This window comes from Phodopus roborovskii, unplaced genomic scaffold (genome assembly GCF_943737965.1).
Source record: "Phodopus roborovskii unplaced genomic scaffold, PHOROB, whole genome shotgun sequence".
Taxonomy (NCBI): domain Eukaryota; kingdom Metazoa; phylum Chordata; class Mammalia; order Rodentia; family Cricetidae; genus Phodopus; species Phodopus roborovskii.
In genome coordinates, this window is record NW_026126619.1 from 4,008,265 (window position 1) to 4,027,959 (window position 19,695).

The following is a 19,695-nucleotide window of genomic DNA, read 5'->3' on the forward strand; positions in this document are numbered from 1 at the left end:
GACTACAGCTATGAAGGAGGGAGGAGTGAGAGACAAATATCCCCATGTGGTGGCAAAAGCGCCCAACTTCAGCTAGATCCCAATATAAAAGTAGCAATAAATACGTTTAGACAGTGTTCAGTGTGATAGGATGCTGCCTTTTGAGGAATAATAAGCTTCTGAGAATGCCAACGCATCCGGAGATTTAGTAACAGACAGGAGGCAACAGCTCTAGGAAGCAGAGAGGTCGGAATAAATGATGCTGGCGGGGAGCCGGGGCTCTTTTCAGCCAGGACTTTGTTCATCCTGCAGAGGACTTTATCTTGACATGATGCATCTCTTTTTTCTAGATGTCTTAGTGTGGAGCAATGATCGTGTTATCCGCTGGATACAAGCGATTGGACTTCGAGAATATGCAAATAACATTCTTGAGAGCGGCGTGCACGGCTCGCTCATAGCCCTGGATGAGAACTTTGACTACAGCAGCCTGGCTTTGTTGTTGCAGATTCCAACGCAGAACACACAGGCAAGGAAGCCCCTTTGTGCTGCCCTTTAGGAAAATATAGGGCTGTGAATTTACCTTCGTTTTTACTAACTACGTTTATCCTAATTAGCACATGTAACATAATAAATAAAAATGAAATAATGTGAGAGAGACAGACAGGAGAACAGAGTGTTGTTTAAATTGCGTTACACGTGTATAGTATCCTCAGACATTTTTATTTTGTTGTGATAAAACCTTTTAAAACAGCCGGGTAGGTATGGTGGCACATACCTTCATCCTAGTATTCAAGAAAAAGAGACAGGCAGATCTTGACCTTGAGGCAAGTCTGGTCTATACAGTGAGTTCCAGGCCAGCCAGGGCTACAGATAAAATCAGTCACAAAGAAATTAAAATATTTCTTCTAGCTTTAGAAATGCAAAAATATATTATAGTTATTTGCAAACTTGTAACTTTGTGCTCACTGCGTAGCTTTTATTCCAGCTCCTTTAATCACACATCTCTACTCCTTTAACCACACAATCCCACCGTCAACTCTGTGAGCTCAAATTTCACATTTGCCTGACATCATGTGTACATGTCTCTCTGTCCTTTAACATAGTCATAATTTATTTCTGTCACAGGAGTTTAGCTTTAAGGTAATAAGTTACTAGCCAAACACAACCTTAAATCAGAAGGTCGGGGTTAAGAGCACTTGCTCCAGCAGACCCAGGTTCAATTCCTAGCACCTACATGGTAGCTCATACATGTCTGTAACTAAAATTCTAGGGCTTCTGACACCCTTCCATAGGCATACATACAGGCAAAACACCAATGAGCATAAAATAACAATATTTTTAAAAGATCAGAAATGCAGACAGTTCCCAGGTTATAGCCCCCTACCTGACTACTATGTTTCCCCAAAACAGCATCTGTGACTGATGGCCTTTGGTCCCCAATAGGCAGTTCCTTCTCTTTACATATTTAATTATACTTACATTTGGCTGAATGTTCTGGCAATCTTTAAATCTGGAGAGTTATATGATTCAGCAGAGTTTGACAAAATTTAAAATACCTCCAATCTACCATCGTCCAGTCCAGAAAAATAACATTTTAAGACTAGATTGTGGGGATCCTGACATGTGTGATGTTTAAACTGTGTGAATGTAATCCCAGCACTTTGGTCACTAGCTCAAAGCCAGCCTGGGTTAGTGTCTTCACAGCCCTTGTGTTCATAATAAGATTTTGGAAAAAAAGAAAACTCTGAAGTTTCAAGTTTGTGAACTCCTGTTGTAAACTTGGTAAAATCCAATGTAATACAACTTTATTTTGTTCTTAACATTTTACAGTTTACATAAGATGCTCAATTGGAATAAAACAAGCATTTGAACTAAAAGCTCTTTGACTTCAGATGAATAAAACCTTTATGTTTTTTTTTTTAAATAAAATGTAACTTTAGTGACAGAATGTTTGATTTGATATTAACAGGCAAGGCAGATTCTTGAACGCGAGTACAATAACCTTTTGGCTCTGGGAACTGAGCGACGACTGGATGAAGTAAGTTGTCACCTCATTTTCAGAAGGACCTTATAACTTATAGTAGTCTCCCCAGAGAAGGGCACACTGATCTGATGTCCAACAGCAAATGGTCTACCCTAAAAAGCATAGACACCAGCACCACACATAGACCCAGCAGGTTATATGTAGGGATACATATATGGTCATATATGTATGCACGTAATAACAATTATTGAAAAAAGAAGACACGAATTTGAGAGGGGGCAAGGAGAGGTGTTACAGAGGTTTTTGGAGAGAGTAAAGGAAAGAAATGTAATTATATTTTAATCTCAAAACTAAATAAGAGGCATGAACTTGGGGGTTAGGGCATGGGAGGGATTGTAGAGGAAAAAAAGGGAAGGAAAAATAATGTAATCATATTTTAATTTTTAAAAAACTGATATTGGTAAGTCCAACTTTTAAATAAGGAATGTGGTTGTTTTCTAAGTCATAAGTCCTAACTCCTAAACTATTTGAAATATTCTCCAATCAGAATGACGTATATTCTTCAAAACGATCTATATTTCCCAAAACACAGTTAAAGTACTGAAAGGGTAGTTTAGTCAGTGATGTGCTTGCCATACAAGCATGAAGACAGGAATTTATGTAGAGCCAGGGAAGACACCACACATCTGTGATTTGGGCACTAGAGCAGTTGAGACAGAAACACTACTGGAGTAGCTTGACAGACAAACTAGCTGGGTAATCTCAAGGTACAAAATGGCCAAGTCTCACAAAAATGGCAGATAATGATTAACAAAGAACTCTGGTCCATATGCAGACACACACATGAACACATGCATATACCACACACGCGCGCGCATGCACACATGCACACACACACACACACACACACACACACACACACACACTAAATAACAGCAATATTGTAACATCTTTTGCCCAGTGTTTGAATCTGAGGAAAACTAATTAAGCAACTTGCTTTTAAGTATAGTGAATTTACTTCTGGGCTTCTATTGGCCACATTTATGTTGGCCATAACAATTCAAATTGACCTAATTTGAGAAGTTCTAATGTATGTATATTGAGTTTTTTTTATTTATTTTTCATTTTATATACAAACCCCAGTCCCCCCTCCCTTTCTTCCCCTCCCCACCCCCATTCATACTCCCCATCTACTCCTTAGAGGGAATAAAACCTTCCTTGGGGAGTCACCAAGGTCTGGCATATCAAATTGAGGGAAGACCAAGCCCCCATCCCCCTGTATCAAGGCTGAGCAAGATATCCCACCATAAGGAATGGTCTTCAAAAAGCCAGTTCAGGCACCCAGGATAGATCCTGGTCCCATTGCCAGCTCCCCCTCCCCCAGCCAACAAATCAAGCCACATAACTGTCATCCACATTCAGAGGGTCTAGTTTGGTCCCATGCAGGTTCCCTAGCTGTCAGCTGTTGTAATTTAAAAGGCAGCACTAGAGACAGACTCCATGCTACAGAGCTCGTGTTGGGGAGAGGACTTGTTAGGGGAAAGGGAATGCAAAGGAGGGAAATGGAGAGACCAGTTTCTGAGGACAGGAGCAGCAGAAGAGAAAAGAGAGGCTGGGGGTGGCAGAGAGAGACAGAGAGAGAGAGAGAGAGAGAGAGAGAGAGAGAGAGAGAGGGAGGGAGGGGGTGGGCAGGGCCCTTTGAAAGGGGAACTTAGTGATCCTGCACAGGTGATGCTCTTAGTGGCTGCAGCTGAGTGCATAGCTTCAGGGAGTGAGTCTTGGTGATATTAGAAGATAAGATCTATATGGAATGATTTATGCACTTGCTGGAAACATACACACACACACACACACACACATACAATGGCAAATTATGTGTTTCTACTTACTAATCCAGGGGAAAATAATTGCCTTTGTATAGGTACTTTATGTATACAGAAAAGGGAAAGTAATTTTTGTTGCAACAAAACAGAGTTAGTGACCATAACTACATAATTTTTTTCTTTATTGAAAATTCCATACACTGTCACTTCATTAAACTCACTCCTCCCCTAACTCTTCCCAAATATTCTCTCCATGTCATATCCATCCTACTTTAGGTCCTCGTCCCTTTTGTAAACACACAGAATCCAATTAGTGATATCCATATACTTTTGGAGTCATGGCCTTTCAAAGTTGTCAGTCTCCCAGGGGGCATACCCTTAGAGAAAACTAACTTTCCCTCTTCCAGCAACTATCAGTTATGGGTGAGATTTGAGGGTCATCTCTCTCTCTCTCCGGGCTGGGATTTTGTCTGGCCTGAGCATGCTCAAGTCTTTGGCCTGCTATCATCACCACTGTAAATTCATATGTTCAGCTCCCCTGATGTGTCTAGAACACAGCTTTGTTGTAAGCATCTACCACCTCTGGCTCTTACAATCATTCTACTCCATCTTCTACAATGATCTTGGAGCCTCAGGAGAAATGGGTGTGATACAGGATGTCTGATAAAAGGCTTAACATTCCAGTTTCTTATTCTCTGCACCTTGACTGGTGGTGAGTCTCTAGATTAAACCTCATTTACTGCACAAAGAAGCTTCTCTGATAAGGTTTGAGGGCTACACTAATCTATAGGTAAAATGACAAGTCATTAGAAGTCAGTTAAATGTTATATGCCTTTAGCAGAACAATATTAGTAAATTCCCCCTTAGGATACTATATCCTGTTTAGCCACATGTTCTTGGCCCTGAAAATGGTGCATGGTATATGAATCCTATCTTGTGGATTAGGCCTTATATTCAACCTGAAAGTGGTTGGTTACTCACACAATGTAAGTGCCACCATTGGACCAGGGACATGTTTTGTCAGGCTAGTTAGTGATGGTTGCCACTTGCATATATTATAGCTGTATAAGATGGTTGAGGGTTGTTTTTCTTTCCAGTAATGAGTACAGTAAAATAATTAGCATGAAAGCTAACTAGTAGGGTTGAAGTTTCTAGAATACTTCCAGCTTGATCTCATCATGTCCTATGACTCATATATCTGATTTTTTCAGCAATAAGGTCTTAACATCAAGTTCTGGAAGGTAACCAGGAACAGTATAATTAGCATGCAATTTTTATTAATGAGAGTTAGTTAGCCTTTGCTTTTAGTATCACCTTAAAATCAAATATGCTAATTGAAATGATGAAGCCCAATCTACAAAGGTTTTTCAAAAAATTCCAGTTAACTCGTAATCACCTAAAATCTAACAAATCACAAATTCAGCATTTCTTACTGTGTCTCAAATACAGATTTTTGGATACTGTCTGTCTTTGGTGTACATAAAAATACAATTTCATTTATTTCACTCATATGTAGTCTACTTAACAAGTGATGAAATTAAGCATATCAGTTCATATAAAAAAAACTCCATTAGCATGAAGTTTAACCAAATAAATCCAATGTTGCATTTAGATTTTTTTAAAAAAAGTCTTCAGTATTTTATGATTTCAAGAATGAATAAAGGTGACAAACTTTGGATTTAAAGCCACATTAAAATTTTACTTGAAAAACATTTCTGTCATATTTACTGTCTCCTCCTGGAAACAACAAAGACATTCAAAATGAAGCAAAGCATTCCTAAATGGACTTGACAGACTGAATTTAAATAATCTCCATCACATGCCCCTGAGCACACTGATTTATGAACCGCAGCTCATTTGTTTTCATGACATCAAATTCTAACTGTGTACTGGCAGAACGATGACAAGAATTTCCGACGTGGATCCACCTGGCGACGGCAGTTCCCGCCGCGTGAGGTCCACGGAATCAGCATGATGCCTGGGTCTTCAGAGACATTACCAGCTGGATTCAGGTTAACCACAACGTCTGGGCAGTCAAGAAAAGTGACGGCGGATGGTACAGTAGTTTTGCATTTCTACGTCTGAAGTAAAAAGCTTGTTTAGCTGAAGCTATATAATCCTTCAACTCTGCAAAGCTTCTGCAGTTGATTCTTTCCTTATGTTGGCTTGTTCTTCTTGAAATTTACTTTGCTTTTTTTTTTTTAATCAAAAAGACCATTTGTAAACTGCCAGTCCATGAATCCATTAGACTTTATACACATCTGAAAAGTAATTTACATCCCACCAAAAACAGTTCTGCTAATGTCCACATCTAGGAAAATATAATATACATATGCACAATTTGCATTTCTTTACTCTTCTATTCCCAAGTTAAACTACCCATTTAAAATGGAGGTTGGATTTCAAAGCAAATCCTACCTGAAGTGGGAATTCACTGTACTGGCACTTTTATGCATTGAAATACTACACATGTTGAGTTTTATCCTTCAAATTCAGATTCGTCAGGTGTTATTTGTCTCTGACCAAGCACAAACACGAGAAGAGAATTAACACACACAAAACCAACAGTGATCTCCCAATTGCATCTCTTTCTGTGGACATTAGACTTACACCACATCCTTCACAAAAGAAAACAGTCATTCTGGAGAGAGAACTCTGAAATAGTAACTCTAATCCTCAAGTCATTCATGTTTGGTAGGCGTTAAAGAACAATAGTCTTTCTCTTGTTATTAAGATAATAATCTAGACTCTTCATTCTTTTCAAGCTGTTAAGGCAATTACAATTCATCTAAGCCTAAAGTGTCTTTGATCCACATTTCTTTTAGCATGATAATATTTTGGAACTTGTTAGCGAGGTTCACGAATAATTTAACATGATTAAAAGCAGTATAGAAGTTTGTCACTACATAGAGGTGGGGGGGGGGGGACACAGTCTGCAATACTGAGTTCTCTGAGAGTAATCCTTACAACAAAAGTAGGCTCACCTGGGGACGTGCCTTGTTACAGAGTTCCTCTAAGGACGGATAAGTAGCTGCTGCAGAGCTCAGCTGAATTGCACTGGGGTAAATTTTCATTAGTCACTGGGGCTAGAGGCGAAGAATGTGAGTGCTCGTGTCTGAGAAAAGATAGCCTGCTAATACAGTCAGGACCCCTCCACACAGAGAAGACCAGTCCCTCTCATCTGTTGTGTGAGACCCACTAAAGCACTTTTCTCCTTCGCAGTTGCTTCTTCAAGGCTGCAGAGGTTAGACAACTCCACTGTTCGCACATACTCATGTTGACAAGCCACTCAAAGGAGGCAGCACTGACTGACCTGCTGTGAGTAGTTTCTCTTGGCTGACCAACAACAAACCAACAGAAAGATGGGGATTCCAACAGAAAGATGGGGATTACAGAGCTAGCCCACATGCCCCACACCCTTTGGGGTGGCCTAGCAGTGCAGAGGTGTGATCACCCCTGAAGAATCGTTACATTATAATTCTTCATCTAACACCTCCTATCATTACTGCCTTCTGTGTTTAGTGGTCTACTTGTTGAAGTTCTGCCACTCAGTCAACACACATTAATGGGTTCAGTGGCCTTTTATATTGACTCCAAAAAGTGTCATTAGCATTTGAATCAGATTTCACGTGTCTGTCTAAGAAGGAAGCCAAAATAGAATAAGGAATTGATGCAAGTTTTCAGTCAAATATGTAAGAGGCAGGAAATTAGACATGGATTAATATTTACAGCAACGTTGAAAATAAAAATATTTCATTTCCAATGTCTTGTTTTCCATCAATATGATTTATATTTACTGAAATCAAGTACTAATTTTATGAATCTGGGAAATACAACTTAGGAACAAAAATTAGAATTGAGAATAGAAATTGCATAAAACTTTGCTGTATCTTATGTGTGTGTATATATGTATATGTGTATATACACAGGCATACATATATATGGCATTTATAGGGAATTACTAATCAGTGGAAAGTATTGCTTTATCTATATAACACAGAATTTTCTTTTAAAATGGTTTGTTAGATTTAGAAATTTCAAAAATTTTAAAATACTTTAATCTAAAATTTGGGTATACAAAACTACTCTATGATTTTCAGTGACCTGATATTTGGGGAAGAATACTTTTCCAGCAGTATATGTACCCAGGGATATGATAAGAACACAGAAAGATAGAGCAGCAATCTGCCTTGTACTATTTATTCATTACCTTAAATCAGGATCTCTATACAACATAGTGTTGTCTTGGGAAACTAACTTTGGAGCGAATATGTTGCCTTACATAGGTTACTAACCAACAAAACAGAAAACAAAAAACATTGAAATTATTTAATTTCACAAAATGTTCTACTAATATAAACTCTTTTTATTTTTATATACTATTTGGTCTCATAAGACATGGCTTAAAATATATAACCATATTTCTAAATAAGAGACTTTCCAAAATACTGTTTATAACAGACTCAACATATAGCATAATAACTTTCTCATAAATGTAATAATTTACCAGCTTATAAATGACTAATATGTTCAGTAGTGCTTGCTGCTTAGCTCTAGGCTTATGGGTAGAATTACTCTTGAATTACTGCAGTTTTTTCCTGCATGCCATTCTAAGTTCATATTTCCTAGTTTTTAAGCTTTAAATGGAAAGAAGATATTTATCATTAGGATAATCATAGGCAATCCTTATTTTCATTTTGGTGAGAAATTAAAATGACTGTTGTGAACAATGAAGTCCGGTCATCCTTTTTATCAATCTATTGTGTCAGTAAGAGTAATTGTGAGTGTTTCCTATGTGACATCATGATTGTAGTCTGTGGTGAAATACATACAGCTGACACAGAAACTTCAAAATGTTTTATGTTCTGTTATGATTAAAGTAAAGCATCATTTTAAAAACTCTAAAATATGTGAGCTAGAATCTAAATCTATTCTATGGAATAGGTCAATTCAACCCAATTTAATAATTAGCAACCTATAACAAATTCAGAAGGCATGCTGACATTTTATATGACTATCTTTGTTTCTATTATAGCTGTATTTTTGCCCAAATTGAATAAATTCTACTTAACACCCCGGAAATAAATAAGTGGAGAGCAGTAAATATCACACTATCTACTATTGGTTACATCCTAGTAAGTGTTCTTTGCACTGAGGTTTTTAGAACAGACTTATGCAGCCTGCTTGGTAGCATACACCAGAGAACAGTGTGGGGTCCCCTGTCTAGAAGCTGTCAGTGAACTCACGCTATACATTTCCTTTTACAGATGCTATCTTTTCAGTCTACACGACCTAAAGTGCACTACTGCCTAAGAAGACAAATGGAGAAAGCCTTTATGAAGACTGAATTCTAAGGAAATAATATAAGTAACAGTTTACCAAACATTAAGCGTGATTTGGGGGGAGTCAGATAATAAGTTTGATTAGTTTACTATGATTGTAATAAAATGCTTAAGTCATCTGAAATATGAACGTCATCCACATCATAAACTGTACATCTGATGCTTTTATGAGATGGAATTACTTGTCTTTTCATGTTGTAATATAATAGGCATTGATGTATGACTGTGTATCATTTCTTTTTAAATGTGTAAGTCTTCTGTAAATGGATATAAATATGATTTTTTAAAAAATAAAATATATGGTTCATGGAGTCTCGAGTGCAAACATTGAACAATTCCAAGTCCCGTTTGTATTTTGCCATTCTACCATTTTTACAGATTCTGAATTGTAACAGTCAATCAGTATGTTTCCAAGAAGCATGTTTTGTGCTTCAACATGCTTCTCCTCCAAGTATGTCAAACCTTAAAGCTGAACACCTGCCTCTGATCATGTAAAAAAAAAAAATTAAAAAAACACAGAATGATTTAACCAGGACCTGGAGCCAAAAACAAACTTTAAAGGCAATCAGGGATGTGATGTCCTTTCTCTGTAGAAAAAGCACTGTGATGGCTCAATCTCCTTTTCAACAGAAAACAAAGCCAAACTCTGTTTACAAGCATCAAATGCAATGATTTTAAAAATTTATATTAAGAAAAACATTGTCTAATCTTGTTACCTGTGGACCAAGAAACATACACACACACACACACACACACACACACACACACACAGCACAGACAAACACACACACACACACACCCTCTTTATTAGGAAATACATGTTCATTCAATATCCCGAACTGCCAGCCAGCACTGGACAGTGAATGTCAAGCACTGTAGAGTCTGAGACCCATCTCCACTAGGAAAAAAAAAAAAAACAGAACCCATTAGCACCCACCTCCCTTTTTTATAATCACTGTTAACAGGGCATTAGCCAGACTCAAGTCTAAGCCTTTAGCTGAAATGACTTTTTTGTGACTTCCCTGAATTCATTTTCATCACAGAAAATAAAGACAGAATGATGAACATATGTAGTGTATAAAAGTAGAGGGGTCATCTCTTTCTTGTGGCTTTACTTGGTGACGTCACTGTTGTTTAGTCCTTGTTTATATGGGAGATTTCAAAGTGAAACCTATTTAATAATATACCATTGATCTAACTGCTGTTTTCCTGCTGCTTGGTCTTATTAAACGCAAGACCTGTCACTAGTTTAAAAAAAAATATTTTGTATTTTAATTTGTTATATTTGCACGTACATTTGTTTTGATGTCTATTTTTGTTGAACAGATTCAATCAAAAGGTAATGGTAACAGAAACCCTCTCCATTGTCAATAAAAAAAAAATGCTTCCAGTTTTCTGCTTAAGCTTTGTTTTCTAGTAGCATAACATTTAACGATTTACTTGAATTACAAAAGATTACCATTCAATGATTTCCAATGCCATTTTATTCAAAATCAAGTCTGCCACTAGAGGGAGGTCTAAACCAGCTGATGGAAGTGGATTTTTTAAATAATAAGAAAAAAAAAAAAAAAAAAAAAAAAAAAAAAAAAACAGGATGAAAGAAGCAAAGGGCAGCAAATAATGGGAATTAAATCATCTAAATGAAATATGAAACAATGGTAGGTGTGTGTGTGTGTGTGTGTGTGTGTGTGTGTGTGTGTGTGTGTGTTTGCGGAGCTGCAGTGAAATACTGGCGATAACTAACTTATAAAGAAGTTATTTTGGCTAGTAATTTTGGGTGATCAAGCTCAAGACCCAGCAGGTCCGAATGCTTTGGGAAATCAAGTGGGACGGAAGGGCATGGCAGGAAGCAAGCAGGAGAGAAAATGGCCTGCCTCGTGGCCACGGAAAATGGAGGAAGATGATGGCACTAGGGTGGGACCACAGTCCCCTTGGGAGCATCACTGCTCAGTGACCTAAGCATTTCCCCTCATCATTATCAAACTCACCAAGCACTGAGCTCAGAAGGTTTGGGAGAAATTCCATACCCAACTACAGCAACCACTCACTCAGTCACCAAAATCAGTTCCTTCTTTTGAGAAATTACATTTAAAAAAAATTATTGGTGGTAATGTACCAGGTCCTAACAGTGTGATGCAATGTCCAACCACTTTGATTAAGAAATGTAAAATATATATGCTTTAATGTAGAAGGAAATTTTAGTCATATTTGAAAATGAGTTTCCTGGATAGAATTTCTGGATGGGTTTTGTTTTTGTTTGTTTGTTTTACCCTTTTGACCATCAACATTAGGAATTGAAATATGGGGGAAAATAAATCAGCACACTCTTTAACTACTAGAAGTAGTTTTATTTTAATTTCTCAAATGTATTACAAATTTAAAAATTCCATAAAATACAAGATCACACAGAATCCATTCAGGTAAATTTAATATGCTCACATTTCTTAGATTGTATTATTGCTATCAAAGACACACTAAATCCAAAACATTTTAGATGCAGTTTGACAAAAAAAAAAAAAAAAAAAAAAAAAAAAAAAAAAGGATGGTGAGTTTTAAAATGGGACGTTATCGAATTTTCTCCCCAAATTTTAAGCAGTCTGATGACTAAGTTATATATTTCATAACCCCAGGAATGTGACCACTGTTTTTGAACTGTAATGGAGTAGTTCCCCACCAAAAGATAAAACAACTCCTCCAGAAATGTGATACGGAGGCCTGTTTGCTAAGGTGTCCCTTCAGATCTGACAAAGACGCATGTCTATAAATGGTCCAAAGATGGAATCTTTCTTTGCCCAATCCTTAGAGCTGCCCGGGTTTATAACTCGCAAAAGAAAAATGATGATTTCAGTTAAAATATCCAACTCATGTTGGGCGGTGGGATGAACTGTGTTGCAATGCTAACATATTAAAAGTGATTTGTAAACCCTACAGTTTCGATAATGTATATAATTTATATATACAACGGAAAATTCAAGGAACTCGACAGCTTCCAGTTATAAAACACCTATCCAGTTGATTTGACCGAGGCTATCAAAATAAAGATGATAAAGAATTGTTTTCAGATTTATCAATGAAGAAGGTAGTTTCCTTTAGAAGCCACTCACTATCTAAGCAGCAGTCCAAAGAGTCCTAGAAAGAGAGCTTTTGTGTAACGTACACATAATTGTATGATAAGCACATCCTAACCCGTTGCTTTTCGCCCGTATTTCATGTATTTGGACTATTCTGTTAGGACATTGTGTTCATCATAATATTGTTTTGCAAAAACTTAAGGATTGAGAAATTATTCTGAGAAAACTCCATGATTCAGTGAACGCAGGACTTAAATGCATGCTCTGATGGGTAACACATGGAGAGCTCTAAGCTAGTTAACTATTTCTTTCTACTTTCGTTAATGAACATATTCCCATAACCTTATCAAAGGCTCACTTTCAATTTTTTTTAAAAGACTCACTTTATACAGAAACATAGATAAAAATAAATGTTAGAGTATAATTTTTAAATGAATTAACACTTATTCAAAGTTAAAATTCGCAATAAAAGAAGATATTTGGGGGTGTCTTGGAACCAAGAGATTCTTGTGATGCTGTTCAGTCTCCCTCCTGAGCCATATTTGTCTGGGACTACCTCCTAGAGAGAACACATAATTTCCAGTACTAAAGTCTCCATATTGTTCTTAAAATCCCTTGTGGAGGGATGTGGCTCAAGGATCCACTCTGAAATCACTGGTATACTGCAGCATAGCTCATTGGAAGAGCGTTTGTCTAGCATGCATGAGGCTTTAGATACAATCCCATAAGAAAGGAAAAAATGCTAATTTGGAGCTAAATTCGGGGGTTCATGCTATCAGGAGTTAGAGGCAAGAGGACCAGGGTTTCAAAGTCAGCCACTCTTATACAGCAAATATGAGCCCAACCTAGGAAACATGTGACCTTGTAAGAAGAAAGGAAAAAAAAAAAGGGGGGGGGGAACAATGGGGGACTTGATAGCATCCAGAAAGTCCATGGTTTTTAGAATAAGATGAAAACTTTGTAATTTCTCTTTATATCATTCTTCCTGCCACTCCATTCCATTCCACTTGTATGCCATTTCCTTGATGCCATCTGAAGGCATCAAGATACACACAGACAACTGTGGCAGGGAATTTGAGAAGCCTTCATCTCTACAAAAGGTTTGGTGGAAAGCTGTGCAGTTTCGCTGCCAGACATATGTCCCCCCTTACCCAGTAACAGAAAACCTAGAAAGGGCGCTCCACCCTGGGACCCTGGGTTGCTAGGCAACCTAGTCTGTCTAGATGATTACTAAGAAACAAGGTCGTCATCTTAAGCAACATTTGAGTTCCCATGATAACATTTTAGATTATATTCTGACTTTGATTTGAGTTTAGATTTTGATCAGAGTGTGACGAGTTCTTATCTCCTGTAAGTGCATTTATATTAGGTGCTTTCAGTTAAAATGTGTTTGCAAGACACATGGATTTCTAAAATCATACACCAAAGACATGTTACTTAATGTTAGAGATAACCATATAATGACCCGTGTTACAGGAAAGAGGTGATAGTGCGAACTGGCTCAGGTAACAACACAAAATACAGCCTCTTCCGGGGGCTGCTACGCTGAATTAACCTAACTCTAAGGCTCACATTTGACTTGGTAAGGGATTTTCTTCACGTGCTTATTTATAGAAAATAAACAACTTAAGTCCAGCTAGAAAACTAAGACAGACTGACTGGAAATAGTAAATAAAAATCACAAGGTCCGCCTCAGCACTTCTTCTATGTGACCAAAAACGCTGGGGTCCTCGATAGTAGGAGTGACCTGGAAAGAAATGGACAGTGTCAGATGATCGTTTCCTCTTGAACTTCTCTGGGACTTTTTGCACAACAGTGACATGCTTTGCTTCAGCATTTGTCTTTTTGGTTTTGTTTTCAGTTCTTTTTTTCTTGAGACAGGGTATCGTGTAGTACATACAGATTGGCTTACAAAGCAGAGGTCAGCCTTGAGTTCCCGGTTTGCCACACTTTACTTCCCGAATGCTAGGGTTACAGGTCTCACGAGTTATACCCCCAATGATGTTATAAACACAGAAAAAATATGTAGAACAGGGGCCTTCAAGCACAGTACTTAAACATTTATCTTTTGGGATAGTAAAAGAAATAATGGTGTTAGAAAAGTTTTTGGTATTTCCACATAATCTCCGGAATGTATTTTTATTGATTTGGAAATTCGCTCAGACAATTGATGAAATTATAGCTGTTCAAGACAATAGGATGCATTAACACTGAAACGTGTATGAACGTGTATGTACTTGAATCAGTCTAAAGAATCCTACGACTCTTGATTAGTAGAAATAATTAGCACTGATATATTAGAACATTTTAGACTTCTCAAGTCCTTCACTTTCTCAATATGGATAGCCACTAGTGAGTATCAATACATTTAGTTCAAAGGAGTGAATTTCTGCAAGTCTGTTTGAAATTTACAAAATTGCTAAAAGCAAAATTCACAGTCAATTCCTGTAAGTAAAGCATCTGATTCTTACCAATGTATATCTTCCTCAAACTCTCATTCTTATGGACGAGGAAGAAGGTTAGCTGGGATAGAATTCATGATTGAAAACCTTAACAGAATTTTGCTCATGCCACACATATGAGCAAAACCATTTCAGGACTCAGAGTCATAGATTCTGAATTATGTACCTTATAAGGCTTGCCATTGACCAAGGCAGACAGTGTAGACCGTGGTATTTTACCAGACCTTGTTTTGGGTAACTGTTTGACAAAAACAGCATTTCGAAACGCAGCTACAGGACCAATGCTCTGTCTCACATGTTTCACAATTTCTTCCAGAACTTGTTCTTCTGTAACATTTATATCTAGGGGAAAAAAATCAAGCTGGTAAGTGCCAAAATTAATGTGAATCATTCAGACCCAAGAGCCAATTAAGACAAAGCTGGCTCACCTTTTTTCAACACGCAGAGTGCTAAGGGGATATGACCTTTCAAAGGGTCTTCCTTGCCAACCACAGCACAGTCAGTCACAGTGCCATGGGAAAGGACAGACTGGAATGAGAAAAGCCATGTCTTTAAAATATATGTGTGTTATTAGAATAAATACACATATAACATTAAAATATTAGATTTCTAATATTAAAATATTAGAAAAGAGAATCATGATAATTCATAGCTGTTTTCCTGGCATTTCCTACAGCTTCATACCATTTCATGTGAGGCAATCAGTTAGGATCCCCAAGGTAGTTACTAAGGGCTGACAGTAACAAAGATAAATTGCTTGGCTCATCTGGAAAGTAAAGGGATTGTTTGTTCACCTTAATTGCTTATTAATGAAGTCAAAGAAAATATGTTGTGGGTACCACATGTAAACAGAGCACATGGGCCTTTTCTAACAGGAAGCCTTGGGGGCTATTTGACTCGATATCAGAACTGTCTACCTAATACGTGTGCCCTTCAGTGGCTTCCAAGGATGCTCCAAAATGAACAAGTGAATTAGCTTTTGAGAAATAATGGAACATTCTATTCAGTGGGTGGATCGTTCCACCTAGAGAGGCTTTCAAAACACTTAGGGAAGATTTGTCATGCATAGGATCCTTGGTATCAGATTAGCATTGCTATAAGGACCACCCTAGCTCTGTATGTCATACTGAACAAAACGGCTATCTGTCAGGTCACAGACTTATTTACCACAGGCAATATAGATGGATATGGTTCAATTATCTTCTTAGATGGAACTTATAAAACTGTGTACGTGGAAGACCTCCTCTGAGCGTGATGCATATTGCACTCTTTCCAAAGGTAATAAGAGAGGCCATGACACAAAGAGAATGATACAAACTCATCCTCTGGAGTTATTCTGTCTTCTGTTCATCCATTCAACACATACTGGATGCTTTCTAAACTGCAGTGAAGAGCAAAAATGCGTAGAGTAGTGTGCTGGGTGGTTTTGTGTGTCAACTTGATGCAAGTTAGAATCATTAGAAGAAGGAGCCTCAGCTGAGGAAATGCCTCTTTGTGATCCAACTGTGAGGCATTCTCTCATTCAGTGATCACAACAGCGGAGGGCCCGGCCCATGGTGAGTGGTACCATCCCTGGGCTGGTGGCCATGCTTCCTATAAGAAGGTGGATTGAACAAGCTATGTGAAGTAAATCTATACGCAAGTCCCCTCCATTGCCTGGCATCAGCTCTTGCCTCCTGAATCCTGACCTGTTTGAGTTCATGCCCAGGCTTCCTTCAGTGATAACAGCAACACTGAAGTGTAAGCCTCATAGACACTTTCTTTGCCAAACTGCCTTTTGGACATGGTGTTTCTTTGAAGCAACCGAAACCCTAAGACAAATATTTCACAGACCTTAGTCTACCAGAGAAAGATATTAATAAGTCATCATGAATCTTTAATTTTTGTGACCATTTGTTAAGGTATCTGAGAGAATGGATTATATAAATGCAAGATAGCACCTAAAGCTGCTAATGTCACCCAAGGATATGGACCCCAGAGACATCTTCCCTTAGCAGAAGACAATAAAAAGATAGGGGTAGACACTTACCAGACAAGGAAGAGGGGACAGGAAAATCTCAATGAAACTAAACAAGGTCAATTCAGAAAGAAATGAGTGAGGCTGGAAAGCTGAGAGCAGGCAGTGTGGGTGGTGGCAGAGAAGCTGCAACTTGCTAAATGGTAGCTGCTTAGGGGATTTGACTCAGCTTGTATGATAGCAGCACTGGGAAAGAGAAGCAGTTTCAAGAAGAAATGCAAAGGCAGAGTGAAATTCTACGGTGTATATTTAGGGTAGGCATAGAATTACAATAAATTAAGCAGAAAGTTCCCACGGAGATCGTGCCTTCATTGTATACACAGCCTTCTTGACTCATCTGCATCAAAGTGGCATATTTGTTACAAGGAACTGACATTGGAAATTGCCGTCACTCAAGTCCATTCTGTACACACTTGTGCATCTTTGTTATAATCTAATAGGTTCTGACAATTTATGACATGTATCACCACCACTGTACAATGAACAGAATAGCTTGACTCATTTTAAAGTGCCCTGTCTGATCATCCATACTCTATTTCCATGAGCCCTTAGTAACAATAATCCCTTTGCTCTGCCCAAATTCCTTCCCATAGGTCCATAATGTTTCTATATTCAAATTGGCTTTTTACTTTTATTGACTTTTTGTTTTGGGGGGGATGATGATTTTTGTTCTATTCGTTTGCTTGGTTTTGTTTGTTTGTTTGTTTGTCTACTTTTTAAAGCTAGAAATTGCTAGGCTTAGGAAGAAAACATCACATATTGCCTTGGAGATGTTCCCTTCAGATACCTTAAAGACACCCAAGTAGAGAAACTATGTGCAGGGATCTGAGAAGATATGTGGTCTGCATATCACAGTGAGATGTCATTCATGCGAAGATGGCAATGGAAGTTGTAGACATAAATCATATTATTGAGGAAGGAAGTGCCAAGAAGAAAGTCTGCAGGACATAAGGAACAGCAACATCTAATGGACACACATAATTTAGATTAATAGAAATGGGTTAAATATTTAAGGCAGAGCTAGCCAATAAGAAACACTAGTAACTGAGCAACCTGATTATATCAAATACAATGTCTCTGTGTGTTATTGGGAGTTGGCATGGCTCTGGGACCAGGCTTGGGAGAAAACCTACTCATAACAACTGGCCAAGTAGAAAGAGGCACCACCAGAGTGCTGTGGTACATGGTTACAGAGGTTCAGCGTCTTCACCAGTACTCCCAGGATATATTCAGAGATATTGTAACTACTTAAACATAAAAGTTATTTAACATTGGGTGGAACTGAAATGGCCAGGGGTCTTTTGAGAGGACATGGCAATACATGGAAATATATTCGATCATATTGGAGTCATTCTTAAAATAACAAACAAAACAGCTAACTTGGAAAACACTGTGCTTGATCAGAGCCAACTTCCCTTCGATCATATTGGAGTCATTCTTAAAATAACAAACAAAACATCTAACTTGGAAAACATTGTGCTTCATCAGAGCCAACTTTCCTGGAAGAAATGTACAAAGACATTGCCCGGGGCTTTCCAGGTAGTGTTTTCAGAGTAGATTCCCAGACTCCCAGGGACATTGTTAGATTAATTAACAAATTTGAACTGAGAGTCCAATGTCTTTCCCACAGACATTGTCTATAAGAGTAAGAGAGACCCGAGTAAGAGAGAATATGCTGGCACTCTACTCATCTTGTCTCACCCTGAACTAGAAATTTTTAGTCACAATTTTCACGAGAACACTTCGAACTTCCTCAGATTTCTCGGTCCTTTAGCTACTCGCTAAGCTTTCAAAGATTAATCAGTGTTTAAAATAGCTCTTATCACTAAGTAGGCACAGAAGGCTATTTCTTGTACTGGGATCTGAAAAAATTATGTCCTTTTAAATTTATAAAAAACTATTTGACAGCTCCATTTACTTGTACAAAGAATGGAAAGAACAGAATGTTCTATAATATTTCTTACAGAGGTCTTCATAGACCATCAGCGGAATTTATGTTCTTTGCTAATTTAATACCCCTTTAAAATTTTATTTAGCCCTCCAATTGGTTATCCAATACCAAACGGTAAGCCCTGAAATCATATACACACAAGCAATACTAAACAAACTCTGTAAGGTATATATGGTTATATATAAATATGTTTATGAATATATTTTGTATATTCACACACACATATATAATATATATATATATACATATACATATATATATATATATATAAGAGTCTATGGATTTGAAGGGGTTAAAGGAAATAAAGGGAAAAGGAATTGAAAAAACTATAAGGTAATAAGTTAAAAATTTAAAGTTTTAATTAGTAAAACTAGAAAAAGATAAGCATTTTCAGCATTAAATATCATCACTTAATTGTTACTTTTATGGAAATGGACTTTTCAGTAGAGTCAGAACCTTAGATTCTTTTGAAATACACTAAAGCATAAATTTCTGGTTATCATAAATTATAGCCTTTTAAAAACAAGATAATAGTATAATAGCATTAAAAATCACATTCCATAAAATGTGTTATGAATCGCTTCTTGATAATACTTGGCACGTCCTACTTTTAAAACTATTAACATTCCAGCCTTGCTCATTGAAAAGTTAAGAAACTAAATAGTAAGACTGGGGCATATCAATAAGAGGTAGTAAAAATATCGGAGAGAACATTGCAGACACCTGCTGCATATTATTTATTAAGCGATTTTATGAGAAGCAAGAACATGCTACAGAAGATTCCAAATAAAGGGAAAGCAAGCCAGATATTAAAAAAGTGATTAGTTAATCATTTATTTATACTACGAGAGAGTTCAGAGTCAGGGGCTAAGAAATATTCTAAGACCCTACATAGCAATATTTCTGCTAGAAGTCAACCACTCCAGTCCTTTTTCTCATGTTTCTACTTAGCTTATTTGAGCTTATCTAAATTCTGCTGTTACACACAGTGAGGAGGACATCAGTAGAAGCATAAAAATCCACAATAACTGACTAGGACAACAGTTTTAATTTAAAAGTAAGGAAA

The 19,695-nt window shown here is 37.4% G+C and overlaps 2 protein-coding genes across 2 annotated transcripts in view; one reads left to right on the forward strand and one right to left on the reverse strand.

Moving 5' to 3' along the window:
- The window catches only part of Ppfia2 (PTPRF interacting protein alpha 2), a 372,354-nt gene extending 365,227 nt beyond the window's left edge, over window positions 1-7,127 (forward strand). Inside the window, exons 29-32 of the mRNA XM_051206391.1 lie at window positions 330-505; window positions 1,949-2,017; window positions 5,683-5,842; window positions 7,009-7,127. Coding sequence (XP_051062348.1) covers window positions 330-505; window positions 1,949-2,017; window positions 5,683-5,842; window positions 7,009-7,067 — 464 coding nt within the window. The 3' untranslated portion in view covers window positions 7,068-7,127. The remainder of the gene's footprint in view (window positions 1-329; window positions 506-1,948; window positions 2,018-5,682; window positions 5,843-7,008) is intronic.
- Window positions 7,128-13,773: 6,646 nt separating this feature from the next.
- Window positions 13,774-19,695, reverse strand: part of Acss3 (acyl-CoA synthetase short chain family member 3) — a 162,832-nt gene continuing 156,910 nt past the window's right edge. The window contains exons 14-16 of the mRNA XM_051206396.1: window positions 15,090-15,189; window positions 14,828-15,003; window positions 13,774-13,946 (exon numbers count right to left, since the gene is read on the reverse strand). Of these exons, the coding sequence (XP_051062353.1) occupies window positions 13,878-13,946; window positions 14,828-15,003; window positions 15,090-15,189 (345 nt within the window). The 3' untranslated portion in view covers window positions 13,774-13,877. The remainder of the gene's footprint in view (window positions 13,947-14,827; window positions 15,004-15,089; window positions 15,190-19,695) is intronic.